The sequence below is a fragment of the Notamacropus eugenii genome, chromosome 6 (assembly GCF_028372415.1).
Source record: "Notamacropus eugenii isolate mMacEug1 chromosome 6, mMacEug1.pri_v2, whole genome shotgun sequence".
NCBI lineage: Eukaryota > Metazoa > Chordata > Mammalia > Diprotodontia > Macropodidae > Notamacropus > Notamacropus eugenii.
Window position 1 is genome coordinate 377,876,376 of NC_092877.1, and position 19,299 is coordinate 377,895,674.

Sequence of the window (19,299 nt, forward strand, 5' to 3'; positions counted from 1 at the left end):
AATGTGGGAGCATTTGCCACACAAGAGAATCCTAGAGGAAAACCTGCTGCAGTCCCTCGGTACCTTCTGAGGAACTGAGGCTAATCTCTATGAAAAAGACAGACCTGAATGTTAGAAAGAAAAAAAGGTTTTCAGGTCTCCTGAGGAAGAGAGGTAGATCACCAGGGATCTCAACGCACTCTACTGCAAATCTGACAGAATCTCAGAGTTGCCCACAGGAGGAAGAGTGGTGTAGCAGTTTGAGCAACAGGCTTGCAGACAGAGGCTCCCAACCCCCATTGTTTCTTCCCTATGTGAATCTGAGCAAATTCCTTCCCCCTTCACCTTCCTCATTCCTAAAACAAAGGGGCTGAACAAGATTCAACCCAACTCCATAAGCACTGATTGAGGTCCTCCAGGGCGAGGTCCACATGTCCACATCCTGTGGTCATCTTAGTCCAGACTGTACCTGAGCAGGAATCTTCCTAGAAGAAACCTGATGAGTGAAGAACAACTTCTCCTTGAAGAGAATTCCCAGACCATTGATAATGAGATGGAAGTTTTTTCTATTTTATAAATGAGGAAATGGACACCCAAGGAGGTTTGTCCAGTATCACAGATGATGAGTGAGTGGGTAGAACTGGGCTTTGAATTCAGGTTGTCTTCCTCAGAATAGAGTTCTTTCATGTACACTGCTACTCAAGTTGGCATCAGGTCCTTAGGGTCATACCCAAAGCCTCCATTCCAAACCCATTATAGATTTTGAGAGTTAAAAGGTACCCCCACCAACTCCATCCCATAGCCCAAAGGAACCTCTACTGTGTGAAACCTAACATGGGATTCCTCAGCCTCCACTGGAAGTTCATTCATTTTGCATCCATGAAAACACACACCCAGATGAACCCATAGACCATGATCGGCAAGGGAAATTGATGTCTTTCTTCCACATGGATCCCAGACATTCTTGAGCAGATGAAGGTCTTTCTCTGCTATGACACAGCACAGAGATGAGACATTTTCCTTTCTGTGCTGTATGACCTTAATTCCAATAGAAGACTCTGTCTTGACTTGGTAAACACCCATCCTCTGTGGCCCCTCTTCTTTATGATCCCCTCTCAGAACTTCCTGCCTAGACCACAATTCTGACTCCAACCCCAGACATCACACTAGTTTTTCACTTCCACCCCCAACCAGCAGCAGAGGCCAGGCTGGGCCTTGACACATCACAGCACTCCTTTTGACAAAAGGCAAATTGGGAGGAATGTAGAGGCCAGAGACCACGTGATCTATCCTGGAGTAGATGCCAGGAGATCCAGATACTAGTTCCAGCCCTGCCTCTAACCCCTAAGTGACCTAGGACAAGTGGTTTCACCACTCCAGGACTCTGTTTCCTCATTTAAAACTGAGAGGATTTAGACTAATTGGTCTTTGTGGCCCCACATTTCTCATTTTATAAAAATCAGATAATTCCTATTTTTGTTATCTCAGATCCATGACTCCAGGAGACTTCTCTGCCCTTTCTTTGCTTTGCTGTGCCCACTTAACAAGGAATGAAAATTGAGGTTGCCAAGAATGGGGGTCTCTGGCCACTCTTGAGGTTCTCTAGAGCTTTTTAAAAGAAATTTACACAACTTCCTTCAGTTTCGCAAACTGATTTCCTTTCCTCTCCCCCCTCATATAAGCCAGGGTATTTGTCAAGGGAAAGTTAATTAAAAACATATTTCTCTAATTAAATGAGAGGCTGTGCTATGCAAACAGTCAAATTCTTGTTTGAAAGTAAATCTCTCCCGTTTCCAGGGCTACCCTGGGAATTAAATCAACGAACAATGCAACAACAAGCCCAGGGATGTCAAATTGGGCACAGCGCTCTCCAAACACAAGAGCATAGACAGGGCTGCCCCTGTGCCACAAGACACATGTCAGAGCATGCTAGGTATCCTGCGGCACACAGGGACCGTTGTGTGGGCACTCACGCAGGAGCAGCGCCAGGCCAGCTCAGTCACACGATGTATAGGCAAAGAGGAAGAGGAAGCCTGTTCCCTCTTGCCCCCTTACCCTCAGAGCTGCACTGTGGTGGCATAATCACAGGAAAGACGACCAAGATAATGTAGTCAAAGATATTCACCGTTCTCTCTAGGGTAGGCACCATAGTGCAGTGCTAAGAGCCCAGGACTTGGAGCCTCAGTTTCCTTTTTGTGAAATATCAGTAGTAATCCCTGTAATACCTATCTACCTCAGAATCTTGGAGCTGCCAGGAACCTCAACAATCATGTAGTCTAACCCACACCTGAGCAAGAATCCCCTCTCCAGTAGACCTGGCAAGCAATCAATCATTCAGGCTTTGTGTGAAGAATTCCAGTGCAATGGGAGGGGGAGTGGTGCCGGCAGAGGGGGTGCCTGGGAGGGGTTCCAGCAGAGGGGGAGGGGTGCAGTGGGAGTTCCTGGGAAGGGGAGGGGTGCCGGCAGAGGGGGGTGCCTGCCAACCTCTTGAAGCGGCCCATTTCTCTTTGGACATCTCTCATCATTAGTCAGTTTTTCCTGACCTCAAACCTAAATTTGCCTTTCTGCAACTTCCAGCCATTATTCTCAGTTCTGCCCCTTGAGGCTAAACAGAGCAAACCTGATTCCTTTTGATGACTGAGCACGTGCATGAGCTTTAATGCCCTCCCCCCAAGGCTGCTCTTCTCCAGGCTGAACATACCCAGTTCTTTCAGTCCCTACTTGTGGAGCAGATCTTGAGACCCATCACCATCCTGTCTCCCTTCTTGATTCACTTTGCTGCTTCATGGATCAGTGGATCATGGATTTGGAGCTAGCAGGGACCCTAGGGGCCATCATGTCCAGCCTCTCATTTGACAGATCAGGAAATTGAGGCACAAAGACATTAAGTGACTTGCTCAGAGTCACACATCTAGTACATGTCTGAGATGGGATCTGAACCCAGTTCATCCTGACTCCAAGCCCTAACCACTACATCTTCTTGCTATTTGTCAATGTCCACCAGAAACTGTGCCTAGAAGTAAAGACAATACTCCAAAATTATTGTAGTCATAATCGTTACTCTCCTGGCCCTGCTTTCTGCTCTGCATCCATTCACATAAAACTTGCAGTGTTTCACTAAATCTCTCACATGGTTCCTTCACATTCCATTATATGACTATTCCACAGTCAATCCCCAATCAATGGGCACCCACTTTGGTTCCGCTTTTTTGTTCCCATAATTAATATTTTGTTAGGCATGGGACCATCCTTTCTGTCTTTAAATTCTTAGAGTATTTACCCAGTCTGGTGTTTGTCCTTTGTTCTCGAAGAGGACCATGACATCAAGATGATGACAAGACTTGCAGTTGACTTTGATTTGAGGGAGGGAGGGCTATGTAAGGTCACTAGTCTCACCTTCTTCTCCTGAGCCATCTGAGTGCAATGGCCTGATATTCATCAGGATGACTGGAGATGGCCCAGGATGCAATGGGAGACCCTTTCAGGCTAAGGTCTTATCACATTCTCACTTTGAATGAGATGTGTGTGTTCCCGTCTTTCGTCAAAGAAGACCATGTTATCAGAGAAATGATGACATGACTTGCACTTGACTTTGTTTTGAGTGAGGGAGGGCTGTGCAGGTCACCAGCCTCACTTCTCCTCCAGAGCCATCTGAATCCAGTGACCAGATATTCATCAAGATGACTGGAGATGACCCAGGATGAGGCAATTAAGGTTAAGTGACTTGCCCAAGGTCACACAGCTAGTGAGTGTCAAGTGTCTGAGGTGAGATTTGAACTCAGGTCCTCCTGACTCCTGCACTGGTGCTCTATCCACTGCACCACCTAGCTGCCCCTCGCCCATTCAATGAATAGGCTTCTTTAAGTTATTCAAAGGATGTGCTCTTTAATTAAAAAAAAAATCAAAAGGGAAACGCTATTTAGTAATTACCCCATCTAGGATCAGAAGATTTGAATAGTTTAACAATTTTTGTCACCATAATTCAAAGTGTTTTACAAAATGGTCAGACTTCATAGTACTTCCACCAAGAAAATAGTAGCGATGCTATCTTTCTGTCGTCCTTCCAACACTACCACCATCTTTTATCATTTTTTTGTCCGTTGGATGGATAGGAAGTGAACTTCAAAGTTCTAATTAGCATTTCTCTCGGGATTCATTATCCAAAGCATTCTTTTCCATGGGTGTTTATGAATTGGCAAGTTTTCTGAAAACAGTTTACTTTGATCACTTTATAAATTGGGGAAACAGCATGGTTTCATATTTTTGTTCCCTCCTATATCTTGGCTAATAATCTTTTAACTGAGAAATTCAATGTGAAAATTTTTCTCACTGAACAGCTTTTCTTATTATGCTGGTTGCATTAATTTTTATCTTGAAAAAGTATTTCAATTTTATATTATTGGCATTGCTTGTTTTGTCCTTTTTTAAACACTATCCCTCATTTGGTTATGAAATCTTCCTCAACTATAATTCTGCAAAGTACCACTTTCTGATCTCTAAATTTTTTGTGGTAAGACCTTTCAAATTTAAATCACTTATTCATTTGTAGTTAATTGTGGTGGGTGGTGTAAGAGGTAGTCTAAATCTATTTCCTGCCAGAATGCTTTGGAGTTTTCCTAGGAGTCCTTCCCCAGAAGTGCTTTTTTTTTTTTTTTTTTAATATATAGAAGTAGTCAATGAGTTCCCTCTGGAGCCATATTGATCTCTTTAGACAATTATCCTACACATGGGGACTTACTCTTCACCGGATCAGGATCAAAATGACATAATATTGATAAAGTATTTTGCAGAACTTAAAAGTGCTACCATGAATTCAACTCTGGTCTTGCCTTTAGTGGTGATTTTGAAAGATACATATTTTTTTAGAATAAGAAGTAGCATTTGCACAGATCCCACCTCCGGGCTTTCTTAGATTGTAATGTTGCCCAGCAGAGCTGAACCATGATGGAAGAGCGGAGGGGTTTCTCAACAGGAACTTTGCCTCCTTAGGACTCAGTTTCCTCATGTGTAAATTAAGGAGATTGAAATAGATCTTTCAGATAGATCCCTTCAAGATCTCAGCATCTATAACATGTGACTCCCATTTTCTACCCTTGTTGGTAATGTTGGCACCTGTGGGAGGGGGGTGCAGGAATGGCTGTTTCTCACCTCAGAGTAAGTCAGAGGACGGGAAGTATTGATTTTGATTGAAGGTGGAAACAGCAAGGAGGTGAAACAATTCACAGAGCCTGTATGCTTAGAGGCAAGGCAGAAGCTCCTGGCATCTTACTAGCTTGGACCAATAGTTACCTGAGTCTCAGTTTGCTCTTATGTAAAATGGGGATAATAATCACTGGAGAACCTACTTTCCGGGGTCATCTCAATCTTGGAGTAAGCGAAACAATGTACCTAAAGTGCTTTATGAACCTTGTAACTATGTAACCTTTGTAAACTATGTAACCATCAGCTATTCTTGCCGGGAAATCTCAATGGCAGGAAGATTAGGAGAAAGAACCCTGAATGTGGTGAAGTCAGAAGAGGCAGGTTTAAGTCTAAGCTTTATCTCCTGTCACCTGCACGTACCAGCTGTGCTGGTACGTGCAGGCAAGTCTTATCACTCTCAAGGCTTCCATCTTCTCCTTTGCACAAGAAAAGGGACAGACTAGATAGATGACCTCTGAGATCCCTTCCAACACCAGCACTCTGATAGGCTGGGTGACCTTGGGCAAGTCATTTCATTCCCTGAGCCTCAGTTTCCCCATCTTTAACATGAAAAGTTAAATAAAATGCCTCCTCAGGTTCCTTCCAGCCCTAGATCTACTCTCCTATGACCTGGAGTATGCCTGGAACCTTTTCAAATATACATAATTATAGGCTTATGGCATCATGGACTCAGAACTAGAAAGGACCTTGGAGACTTCTGGTCAAATCTCCTCACTTTACCAATAAAGAAAGTGAGGTCCAGGAGGAAAACAGATTGCTTCCTAGTCATCTAGGCAGTAAGGGGAGGTAGAATTTGAACGCTGGTCCTAGGACTCCAAATTAAGTCTGTTTTTTGCTTTAACAAACTATCTACCTCTTTTCCTTCATTCAACTTGTCTGTACGTATTTGTCCTTCATTGCGGAAGAAAACCATGCCATCAGAGAAATAATGTCATGACTTGCACTTGACTTTGCTTTGAATGAGGGAGGGCTGTGCAGGTCACCAGCCTCACTTCTTCTCCAGAGCCATCTGAATCCAGGGACCAGACATTCATCAGGATGACTGGAGATGACCCAGGATGAGGCAGTTGGGGTTGTGACTTGCCCAAGGTCACACAGCTAGTGAGTGTCATGTCTGAGATGAGATTTGAACTCAGGTCCTCTTGACTCCTGCACTGGTGCTGTATCCACTGCACCACCTAGCTGCCCCATCATTCACCTTGTAGGCACTTTATAAATGCTAGTTGACTGGCTGGTTAATTGAGGCAGGTCATAGGCCTGAGAAGGCCACTAGGCAGAAAACCACAATGCAGGGAGTGCCTGGTACTAGTATTATTCAGATTCTTTATTTCCCTGCTCAGATTCACGAGGTCTTGCAATATTCTAATGGATAAATTATTCTCTGAATTAGGATAATAAGATTTAAACCTGCAAGAGACCTTGGGGATAGAGTAGATATCACAGGGAATCAGGGAAGCTGGGATTCTGTGGTGGGAGTAATTCCCCTAAGCTACCCAAAAGTGCCGGGGCATTTCTCCCTGCGTTGAGAGTTAGTGGGATGAATTAAAATGCCTACCAAAATCCTTTGAAGCAGCCCCAAGCCAGGTGCCCCTGGGTTTGTGAAACAGATGGACATAACGGAGGCCGATATGGCTCCTCTTGGCTCTTCTGGCCTCCTGAGCTCTGACGCTGCCTTGTCTAAGACACCTTTCCCCAGATCTCTTGCTGCTGTCCCTCCTCCCTCACATCACCTCCCACTGACTTTGGGTATGCCTTGTAGGCGCCTCCTCGTGCATGTGTGCACCTGACTGGGATGTATACTCCTTCAGGGCAGGAAGCACATTTCTTTGTAAAATATTCTGATGTGTCTTGGCTGACTGACTTTGGGGACCATCCATTTCTCCCACTGCATTGTGGACTTGCTCTGCTTAATCTCAGAAGGCCCACCCAGGGGTGAGGGGTTAAAGTTCCCAGGACCATGAGTCACAGATCAAGGGCTGGAAGGGATCTCAGAGGCTATCGGGTAATTTTGGAGACAAGGAAACCAAAACCTTGGTGAAATGACTTGCCCAAGGTGATAAAGTTGGAGATATCAGAGGTCACATTAGAACCCAGACCCTATGCTCTTTCTACTGTACCACACTACCTCCCACATAGTGGAGCAGATTAATGCTTCATGTAAGACAACTAGAGCCATCCCAAAGTGAGACAGGCTGCCTCAGCAAGTAGTGTGGGCGCTCTCCCCAAATGTCTTTAGGCACAGACTGGATGACAACTTGCCAAGTAAGCAAGATTCCTGATCCAGTGTGAGCTGGACTAAAGGCTTCCAAGATCCCATCCAGTCCTGCAATTCTACACACATGTGTCATCCCTACTTGGGCCTCAGGTTCCTCATTGGTAAAAGGAGGAGCCTAGACTTGGTCTCTTCCATCATGAGTGCCTTGTCATGCCCTATAACATCTTCTCTGTCTCTAGAGTGTCATTGCTTCTAGGTGCCATGTTTTCTCTTCAATGGCCTCTGCTCCACACACCCACACCTCCAGGGGTAGGAGATGGGAGCCCAAGTCTGCCAGCAGATCCAGGGTCAGGAAAGAAAGATGTCCAGGAGTAAGAGGGAGGACTGGGGAACCCCTGCCAGGAGCCCATGCAGGAAGCCTTATGCAGTGACTTTCTACTTCGCAGGAGAAGATCAGCAGACTGAAGGCCAAAGAGGCCAAACTGGACTCAGAGAAATGGAAACTCAGGGAATCCCTAGAAGCCTCTGAGTGCCGGGCAGCCAAACTGGAGCTGAGCCACCAGGCCACCCATGAGCATCTCCAGAGGGCCCAGAGGAGTCTGAGCTCCCGGGAAGTAGAGGTCCAGGCCTATCGGGAGCAGGTGCAGGGGCTTGGGGCCCAGCTGGAGGAGAGCACGGCCAGACTGGCCTCCCGGCAGCAGGAACTGGACCATCTAAGCCATGAGCTGGCGATGACTGAGGAGGCGGAGGGGCACCTCAAGGAGCGTGTGCAGAGCCTCACCCAGGCGCTGATGGAGGCTACCAGCGGCTCCTGCAGCCTACGGGAGGACGTGGCCCAGCTCCGACAGGCTCTGGCAGCTGCCGAATGTGACCGGCGACTGCTTCAGGTGAGGAACCATCTCATGATCAGAACCAAGGCATGGCACAGGGTGCCCAGGCTGAGGCTAATTGTGTCAGCCAATCGTGAGCATTCACTGAGTGCCCACTATGTACCAAGCATTGTACTGGATCTTGAGGACACAGAGGAAAACAAACAAGCAAACAAAAAACCCACACACATCCTGCCTTAAAACGCTTCCACTTCTACTATAAACGGGTGGATACAAGATACAGAGGAGAGAGAAGGGGACCTTAGAAGGGGGAGGCACTGGGAGATGGGGAATGGGGACAGGGCAGCCAGAAAAGTTTTCCTGTAGGAAATGGTGCTTGGACTGAGTTTTCAAGGCAGTTGGCATTAGAGTCAGGACTCAAGGTGTATGTCTCATGTCACACATGGTGACTGGGATCCCAGACCAGCAGGGGAGAGGATGTGAAGGCAGGGACAGGGGGTTCATACCATGGCTCCTTTGTGAGTCAGGAGAGACCTGTGCTGCTGCTAAGATAGAAAGACCAGGGAGTACAGTTCATGTTGAAGCATAATCAGGTTTATAAACATCAAATTCTGCCTGCATTATGAATGATTTGGGGGCTCACTGAGATACACTGGGTTCAGACCAACCCAAATTACAGCACTATTTCCAGCACTACCTTCATTTCATGAGTTTCTCATGACCCAAAAGGTTGGGGTACACTGTGAGGGTCACCTCATTCTCTTGTCTCAGTGCTCTCTACCACTCAGGAACTCTGGGACAATAAATGTTTGGCACCTACAAGGATACAGAGACTCACTCCCTCCTTACCAGCATGCAATTCACAATATTCCAGGGTTTTATTAAAAACAACTAGATATCAGTCCCAAGGACATATGCAAATCCTTGCTCACTGACAGTCCCAACCAAGGACAGTGGCTCCCTGGTCCAGAATGGCTCTTGGTTCTCTGCTTTTTGCGAAAAGAGGGGAAGCACAGGTGAGGAATGTCTCCATGGATGCCTCTTGGTCCCCAGGTCATTCTGTATAGCTGTTAGGCCCCCTTCCATCACGTTACCCACCAGTATTTTCATGCCATCTCCTTGGAGCTACAGGGCATCAGAGAAACACCTCCCAAAACATCTCTCTTCTGCTGGCTTCCATTCATCACTTTCTGCAGGTCCATTGACCAGTTATCTTTCTTTTCCCTTTGTGTCAGTCTGGCTCCAGATACCAACCCCACCCTTTGCTCTTTAATTCATATCTCTTGAGGGATCACTTTATTTTCCACAATTACTCAAATGGGACAAAGAAAAGGAAGGAGAGCTGTTCCCACACCTCCTGCTCTAAACCTGCTGTTCCCTAACCCAAATTCCCCAGTTTTCCTCAAGGCTCAGCTCAAATACAACCTTCTTCAGGAGATCAATCCCATCCTTCCTTCTCCACCCCCACCCCACTGCTAGCCTGTTCCCCCTAAAATAGCTTCCATTTACACGGCCTGTGTCTTATAGGTACATAGTTATTTGAATGTTGTCTCCCCCTTAAACATAAGGGCCTTGCAGACAGAGTTTTTGCCTGTCTTTGTATCCCCAGCACTTACTGTGTACAACCTAGTACACAGAAAGTGGTTAAAAAACACTTATTGACTGACTGACTGACCGAGAAAGTGCCTTGGCGACATTCCCTAAATTAGGTAAATATGTTGCCAATATGTACACAAGACTTTCAATTCCATTTAACTTAAAAAGCATTAATAAGAACCTACTGTGTGCCTGGCACCATGCTGGACCCTGGGAATCTAAAGACAAAAATGAAACAGCTCCTGCCTTTGAGGACTTTATGTTCTACTGAGAAGAGGGGAGCACAGGTTCTGAAGAAGTAAAGGAAAAGAATAAACAAAATGTGTCCAGAGAAGAGGGAGAAGGAGGTGAGGACAATGCTGGGGGTGGGATAGTCCTCGTCCATGCCTGGAACAACAGTTGGAACATCTGCAGGAGGTAAGGGGCGGGAGAAAAAGAAGGAGGGGTGGGCCAAAGGGGACCAACACTGGGAAAGAGCCCAGGGGGAGATGGAAGGCAACAGAATGGGCAGAAGGAGAAAAAAAGAGAAAGAGGGAGAGGGGAAAGGAGACCCTGCTTCTCTCCTTTTATTAATTCCAAATCTGCCTCTCTGTACCTTCTATCTAATTCTCTGAAGCCACACAAAAGAAATCCAGTGCCAGATCTTTACACTTTTTCTGAAATGTCCCCTCGAGAAGATTCTAGTCTTTTAGGGGAGAACTGTTTTGACTTGGAGGGAGGAGAAAGATGGACAGATCTGGGTGGACTACATGTAGATGGGTAGGGAGAGGGCAGCCTGGCAGGTGTCAGGTACTTGGAGACCAGGAAAGTTAGAGGAGGGGACTGAAAAGGGGAGTGGAAGGGCCGCAGAAGACATGTTCTTGACTTATTCACAGAATCATAGAATGTGAACTCTGGAAAAGATTTTAGAGAGCAATTTGTGCTTCCAGAGCCGGATGACACATATGGTAGACATGTGTGCATGTATGTATACGTATCCCACAGGATGGGCAGACTGTATCAACACTGAGAAGATGTGGACTCAGTGCATACATTTATGTACATTTGGGGTTTGGACCCTCATGCCGGTCAGTCTCCCATCCAGAATTCCGGGAGCTACCTATAGCCCAGAGGTTACAAGATGAGCAGCAAGTCTGTGAGGCATTGTCTGAGAGCCAATGCAGCCCAAGGCAGAAAGTGATGGACTGAAGCCAGGAAGACCTGGATTCGAATCATGCTGCTCCCACTTTTTAACCCTCAGTTTCCCCATCTGAGCCATGTACCTTAAAGTGATACATCATAGTATCATAGCTCTAGAAGGGGCATCAGATGTCATCTCATTTAGTCTTTCCCCATCCTATGGGGTGGGGGAAGAGAGGAAACTGAGGTTCAGGGATGGGACCCAGGTACAAATAGAAGTGAAGATTGGGGCCCCACTCCTCTCTGGGGCTGCTGCTATTTCGTATCTGTGACTTGTCATTATGATGTATCAGAGACAAGCCTTGAACCCAAGTGCTCCTGGCTCCAAGGCCAGCAGTCGCTCACCCATGTCACTTTGCTTCCCAAGAAACCTGGACCTCAAAGTCACATGACCCACTCCAACTCCCAATAGTCAGCAAATGGGGATGGGATCCAAGGACTCCTACAGCCCGGAAAGAGCTTGTTCCCTCACGCCCCCTCTGTCTTCCTTATTAAGAGGGTGACAAATAAGAGCATGCTCCAATCCCACACTCTTGGCAATAAATGTTTGCTGCCTTCAGCTGAAAGCCCAGAGCACCTGCTGTTACTTAGCATAGGACAAGGAACGGTGTGGATTGACTTCATTGCCCTCCAGGGTACGAAAGATTATACATGCCAGGTTTGTGTGAGCAGATCCCGTGCCAAAGTCGTGACCTCAGTTTTCCCCAAATCAACCAGCTTCCCCCTTCGGACTAGTTTAAATCAGCTTCTCCAAATCACTTCATCTCTTCATTAAATTTTGATGCCCTGCCCTCCCCCACCCCCAGTGTTCTCACCCTACTCTGCCTCAACCAGAGAAGGAGGGGGAAGGGGCCAAAGAGAAAAGGCTGAAGAGAAGGAAAGTGAGCACACTGTCCATCACTGCCACCAGAGTGGCCACCCTCTCCCTCTGTCTCATCTTGAGACTTATCAGCAGGGAATGCAGACCACACCTCCACGATAATGACCACAGAAGACACAGAGATCATCTAAACCAGCTCCTCATGTTTCTGATGTGGAGACTGAGGTTCAGAGAAAAGCTGACATAGCTCCACAGCAGTTAGAGGCAGGACGGGGACCATTCTATGTTCTAATGCCCACTTTTCTGGAAACTCATTCCCACTCTGGTTCTCCATCATTCTGTGACAAAGGATGATTTGTAAACTTTTCATCCTCTTACTCCATCCTGCTCTGAAAAAAAGGAAACAGTTTCAGCTAATCATGCCTTGGGAGCAGGGTCTCTGCCTGGTGAGGATGAGGATGTGCTGGCCAGGGCAGCCTCTGCACTCCTTGGGACCTCCTGTTGTGGCCATCTTCTTGTAAATGTCAATTACCCTTCTTTGAGGAAGGTGATAATGAAGGTCAACGTCTATATGTTCATCCATTTCCTACTTTTCAGGCAATAGCCTGTTTAAGAAGGTCAGGTAGATGTTGTGATGGCATTCAATATCTTCTCATCTCCACTAAGTCAACTATAGGAGTGCACACAGATGGCTCTCTCTGAAATGATTCCCTATGTTACTAAGTAAATCACTGTAGTACCTGGGACACCTCCTGTCATATGAGAACCCCAGAAATGCTATTTCAGATTTAAGATACCCTATATGTTTGTATCCACTCAAATCCATAGTTCAAGAGCCCCCACCAATATGTTCACTTTTACTGATTAGTCAGAAAACACAATTAATTGAAAGAAAAGATATTTAATGCAAAGGTAGAGTAACAATAGAATATTTCCTGTACAAACCTGCATCAGCTTCTTCCACAAACAGATGCACCATCAGTGAGAAGAGGGGACCCAGATAAGATATCACATGGGAGAGGTACACATGTAGGGAGTATATGCGTTTAGGGAATAGATGTGGACGGTGCTTATGTGTAAGCATGTATGGCCAGGGCATGTATGGTTGGTGGGTTGTTGCCCTTCATTCTCGACGAGGACCAAAATGCCATCACCATGATAAAGTGAAGTTTCACTGTGTCCCACTGTAGCTGATCAGACCAATACGAGCTTAGAATTCTCTACCATAGATTGGGCACAGATAATCCATGTGAACATTTGGGGTGGTTACTCCAAATTTGTGCATCCTATGTAAAGAGCATGCCTGTCAAACCCCAGTACACTTGCTCCTGCTTCTTTTTCACTGCCTGCCACATGGTAGGTACTTAACAGATGTCTCCCCAGTGCTTCAGACATGCTTTTCACTCATGCATTCATTCGAGCACTCATAATTCAGGGTTCCCGTACCAATGCCTCACAGGGTTGTTGTGAGGAACAAATGAGAAAACTCATGAAAATGGCTTTGCAAAACTTAAAGCACTGTAGGAATGCAAACTATTGCTATTATTATTCAACATATTATAAAATACATCAGAAAATGGTCATTACAAAAGGATGAGATAAAGATGAAATAATGTTTGATTATAAAATCACTAGACAATATTGGGGATAAACAGCCAAAAGTCTTTTTACTTATAGTAGCACAAAGGTTGGGTGCCCTGTTATCAGTATCCAGAAATATAAGAAATTCTTTTACACATATAGCAATGCTTCCCAGGATTGTTATCAGGATCAAGTAAGATAACGTGTATTCTGCTTTGCAAATCTGAAAGTACTATATACATGCTAGTATCATACATGTACATACATGTCTATAATCACAGCTCATCAATAAGCATTGATTTAGCACCTACTGTATGCCAGGCACTCTGCTAAGAGCTAGGGATGCAATGTCAAAAATTAAACAGTTCTGTCCTCAGGGACCTTTCACCTAAGGCCTCCAGCCAGGATTGGGCAGCCATCATCCAGAGCCACAGGTTTCTATTCATATTTCAAATCTTGATATTAAAGAGGATGCTCCAAATGCCAATTTCAGCCCATTCTGCCTAAACACATGTATGTGCCCATGACCCCCATGCCTCCCCTACGCATAACACAGTACCTATTCTGAAGAGCCATTCACTCTCAATTAGATGATGTTTCAACTCAGTGCATGGTTTTCTCAACTTGGGCAAATCATTACATTATAAAATTTCTTAATGAATTGAGCTTTGACTTGCCTGTATTCTTCTGCCCTTCCCCCTTGCCAGGGCATTGGGATAACCCAACTGCAGCATTAAGATAATGTACTGGAGTACATTGGGCATCAATATTTAGACATCATTATTCCATTGCGTTTTTATATTAAATTTTATTTTCAAATGAAACTTCACTTTCTGTCCTTCCCACCCCACATTCTCACCACTATTGAGAACACAATAAAAACAAAGCTCTGGTTACAATCCCTATTGTATATATAATCTAGCAAAATCAATCCCCACATTGACCATTTTCATAATATATCTCAATCTAAGTCCATCGCTCTCTATCAGTGGATGGTGGCATGTTCCATCACAAGCCCTCTGGAATTGTGATTAGTCATTGTGTTTATCAGAGTTCTCAAGTCTTTCAAAGTTTTTTATCTTTACAGTATTGATGGCATCGTAGAAATTGTCCTCCCGGTTCTGTTCACTTCATTCTGCATCAATTCATACAACTCTTCACAGGTTTCTCTGACAGCATCCCCTTCATCATTATGCCATTTCTAAAGGCATTTATCTTATGCCAGGGAATCTTGCATAGAGCATCATAGATTCTGAACTGGATGGGACTTTTGTGGGATAGTGTCCAAACCCCTCATTTTAAAGATGAGGAGGCCAAGAGATTTTAAAAGACAGACTGTGAGGTCCGAGAGGGCATGGTACTTAGCACAGTGCTTGACACGTTGAAGGTGCGTGAAAAATATTTGTCAACTTGGTTCCTCAACTGCTTGGTGCCTGAGGCAGTGTTGGAGCTGGACTCTAAGTGAGTATTCTATTCACTAAACCACCTAGCATGCAAACCCCTGGAGATAGGGCATCTGAGGGCAAAGGGAAATCACCGTCTCCACACCATTCCATCTTCCCATGTTCTCAGGAGCCAGATCTGTTAAGCTGAAGTACAATTGCAGCATTTACATTGATTTCCTCGGTAGGAACATCTGGACTCTGCCCGCCAAGCTCTGGGTGACAGCAAGAGACACAGCCATAACCTGGCAGAAAGGGGGAAGCGCCTGGAGAGCCAGCTGGCCCAGTTGGAGAGGAGGTGTCAGGACCTGGAACAACAGTTAGAACATCTGCAGGAGGTAAGGGGGGAGAAGAAGAAGGAAGGTTGAGCCAAAGGGGACCAACACTGGAAAAGAGCCCAGGGGGAGATGGAAGGCAACAGAATGGGCAGAAGGAGAAAAAAAGAGAAAGAGGGAGAGGGGAAAGGAGACCCTGCTTCTCTCACTGAGCACCATGTTAGCTGTATTTGTTCTCTATTAAATTTCACCATGCCTACCACGGCCCAGTATGATGCTAGCCCAATGAAATCCCTTTGCATTCTGACCCTCATCTATGGCATTGGCTGTCCCTCCCAGCCTTGCATCATCTGCAAATGTGATGATCATGCCAACTCTCCTTTCATCCAAGACACTGGCAAAAATGATAAATAGTATGAGATCCCTGAGGCACTCCACTGGAGAATTCCACAAACCATTCATTTCGGTTGTCTCATTTCCCAAGATCTCAGACATACATATAAGGATATAAGTCCTAATCCCCAAAGAATACTTACCTAAATCAGGAATCACAGCTATCGATATTCATTTTTGTCAAATATGAGGCTGAGCTCTGTGATATGGCACATTTGAGTATCACAGAACACCATTATCTCAGAAGAACCTGAATTGCCTGTGGCCCAGAGCCACCGAGCACAGTAGGTAAAAAGGGACTACAAGGTATTACAAGTGAAAGTCTTGGTATGGTAAGTGGCCAAAAAAAAATCCATCAAGGCCACCAATCCCTGGAAAAGAAGGGGGATCATGTCATGTTCTGATGTGGGGGAAAGGATATTGGACCTGGAATCAGAAGACCTGGGTTCAAGTCCAACCTTTGCTACTGAGTGTGACTTTGGGTAAGTCAAGTCACCTTCCCTGAGCCATAAAATGTGGTGACTGCCCTCATTGGCCTCTTGGATCACTTCCCACTCTAATTGAATGATCCAATGATAGAAACATAGCAGGTGGACAGAGGTTCTATGCAGGAACACACAAGTTAAAAGACCTAGAAGAAGAGCTCTAGAACATTAACTAGAACCCATGGGCAGGGGCTTTGATGAAATGAATAGGGTGGTGAATGGAAAGTCAGAAAGACGTGAGTTTTATTCCTGCCTCAGATATGTCTTTGCCATGAGACCCTGGGCAAATCATCTAACCGCTTTATGCCTCAGTTTTCCAGTCTGTAATATGAAGGAGCTTGGACTTGTCATTGAAGATCCTTTTCAGCTCTAAATCTTATCCTATTACTCAATACTTTTTAGGCTATCAATAAACACTAATTTAACTGTTGCTTCTCCAAGCATGACAATTTTGCCCAGTGACTAACAAGTTAACACACTATCAGCTGGGTGGTGCAGTGGTTGGAGCCAGGTCTGGAATCAGGAAAATCTGCATTCAAATCCAGACTCAGACCATTACTAGCTGTATGACCCTGGGCAAGTCATTGAACCCTATGTGCCTCAGTTTCCTCATCTGTAAAAGGAACTGGAGAAGAAAAGGATAAACCACTCTAGTATCTTTGCCAAGAAAACCCAAAGTGGGATCATGAGAAGTCAGACATGACTGGAAATAACTCAGCAATAACAACAAAACATACATGTGTGTATGTAGGTATATATGCACACATATACATTCATACACATATATGTAAAACACATGTGTATTTATAGATACAGATTAATCAGAGACATTCCCCCAGAAGATTAGGGAGATATTCCAGTCATAATTCATGGGAGGTCATGGGCAGGAATCCCAAATCCCATCATTTATTTGTTAAGTGCCACTATGGGCCAGAGATTGTGCTAAGTACTGGGAACTCTAGGAAAGACAAAAATCCCCTTTCATCAGGGAGCTCGCACCTAATAGGGGAGACAACATGTGAGCATCTGGGAATGATCTAGATCCTGTAGAGACAGAATAAAATAGAGAGATATTCTCAGGAGAGAACTGGGCAAGGCCTCTTGCAAAGGGGAGAGTTCAGCTGGGACCTGCAGGGAGCCAGGGAAGCCAAGAGGTAGGGATGAGGAAGGAGAGAGCTCCAGGGATGGGGAGAGCCAGAGAAGATGTCCAAGTTGGGAGATAGTCTTGTTCAAGGAAAAGCCAAGAGGCCAGTGTCCCCGGATGGCAGAGGACAGGAGAGGGACTAAGGCAGGAGAAGGTGGGAAAGCAATCAGGGTTCAGATTTATGAAGGGGCCAGGGATCCCGGGAGGCAACATAGTTTAATGGTTGCTACAACACTGGAAGTGAAATCAGAAAGAGAAGGATTGAAATCCTACTTTAGACCCTTATTAGCTGTGTAACCTTGGGCAAGTCACTTTAAACATTTGAGCCTCAGTTTTCTCCTCTGGAAAATGGGGACAATTGCAACATGTACCTCACAGAGTGAAAAAAGAAAAAAGCTATCAAAAATCCCTACAACTTTCTCACTGGTTTCCTAAGATCATAGATTTGGAGCTGGAAGGATCTTGCAGGTCATCCAATCCAACCACTGCACTTTATAGAAAACTGAGGCCCAAGAGAATATTATTGACGTCATCATCAACAGCGGCAACAAGCATTTATTAGACACCTACTGTGTGCCAGCCCCTATACTAAGTGCTGGATATAAAAAGAAGGTGAAGGTAACCAGGAGAGGCCGGATGGGATGGGTCCTCCCAAGAGGGTCCACGCTAACATTTCTCTCTTTTCTGCCCCAGATTGTACACAGACAGAGACAAAGCAAGGAAGAGGCCATAGCCTCGGCCCAGAAGTTCCAGAGGGAGAATTGCGCCCTGCAGGAGAAAATCTCCACCCTGCAGAGAGTTCTGAGCCGTCTGGAGAGAGAGCACAAGGAGATGGAGAGGTCTGCAGTCCAGCTGGAGAAGGAAAACTGTGCTCTGAAGAGAACTCTCTGTAAGGTATCGAGGAAAGCAGAGAAGATCTAGGTGGAAGCCCATGCTATGCTGTGCCAGGCTGCCAAGGAGCAGCATGGCAGGAGACACAGCAAGGTGGCTGTCTAGGGCCCGCAGGACTCGACAGCTTTTTTCTCATGGGACTGAAGTTTACAGCCTCCTCAGGAAAGAGGCATTGTCCCCATTTTACAAATGAGTAAACTGAGGCTCAGAGAAGCCAGATTTTCTGGCTCCTGAGCTGTCCTTTCTCTTTAGAGGAAGAGGCATCATAATGTGGGGTTGCAGAAAGAACACTTGACTTGGAGTCAGGAAGACCTGAGTTCCAATTCTGCCTGATCCCTCCTGTTGTATGGCCCTGAGCAACTCATTTGACCTCAGTTTCCTCAACTGTCATGTGGAGATAACACCTGTAGCACCTACCTCACAGGGTTGTTGTGAGGGTCACATGAAATGCCATCTGTCAAAAGTACTATAAAATCTCTTTTCAACTTGCATACCATGAAGATGTCTTACTTCAGCGTCTTCCTGTGAGTGAGGCTTCTGAAGGAGCCAAGGTAGGTGTTCAGATATTTGGGTAGGATCTGTAATCTCAACAGCTCTCTGTGTTGGGGCAGCCACAAAAGTTCATCTGATCTTGGGCAGCAGTGAGAAGGATCCCTTCTAACTAAAAGAGACCTCAGTGAACCATCTCACCTTACAGAGGAGGCAGCTAAGACCCAGAGAAGAATTTAGGTCAAGTTACACCAGGTGGGATTCCTGCCTCCAGGACTAAGGCTGTATAAGTCCCTCTGCCCTGGTCAGATGCCAACTGGAGTACTGTGTCCATTTCTGGGCAGTAGAGTTTAAAATGACCCTAGTAAGCTGGGGAGTATAGAGAAAGGCTTAGTAAAGTTTAGTGAAGAACTTGAGCCCAGGGCATGTGAAGGAACTGGGAGCAGTTTAGCCTCAAGAAGACTAGGAGGGGACCAAGTAGCTTTAAGTATTTAAAGGGCTCTCTGTCAAGTTGGGAAAAGAAAAAGAAAAAAGATTAACCATGTTCTGTTGTGAGCTGGAGGGCAGAACTAGGAGTAGTGTGTCTCAAAGAGGCAATTTTAAGCCAAATTCAGAGAAAACTCCCTGCGCGTTAGAGCTGTCCGAAAGTCGAACGGGCGGCCTTTCACTGGCTCGCTCCCTTTACCATTGTCCATGCAGAGGCTGGATGACCCTTGTCAGGGTGAATTCCTTTGATGTCCATTTGGACTTCATGCCTGTCGAAGTCCCTTCTAGTTTT

The 19,299-nt window shown here is 45.6% G+C and overlaps 1 protein-coding gene across 1 annotated transcript in view; it reads left to right on the top strand.

The window, feature by feature from the left end:
• CROCC2 (ciliary rootlet coiled-coil, rootletin family member 2) overlaps positions 1-19,085 on the top strand; it is a 167,111-nt gene extending 148,026 nt beyond the window's left edge. Inside the window, exons 31-33 of the mRNA XM_072618755.1 lie at positions 7,843-8,283; positions 15,033-15,182; positions 17,835-19,085. Coding sequence (XP_072474856.1) covers positions 7,843-8,283; positions 15,033-15,182; positions 17,835-18,062 — 819 coding nt within the window. The 3' untranslated portion in view covers positions 18,063-19,085. The remainder of the gene's footprint in view (positions 1-7,842; positions 8,284-15,032; positions 15,183-17,834) is intronic.
• Positions 19,086-19,299: the final 214 nt, after the last annotated feature.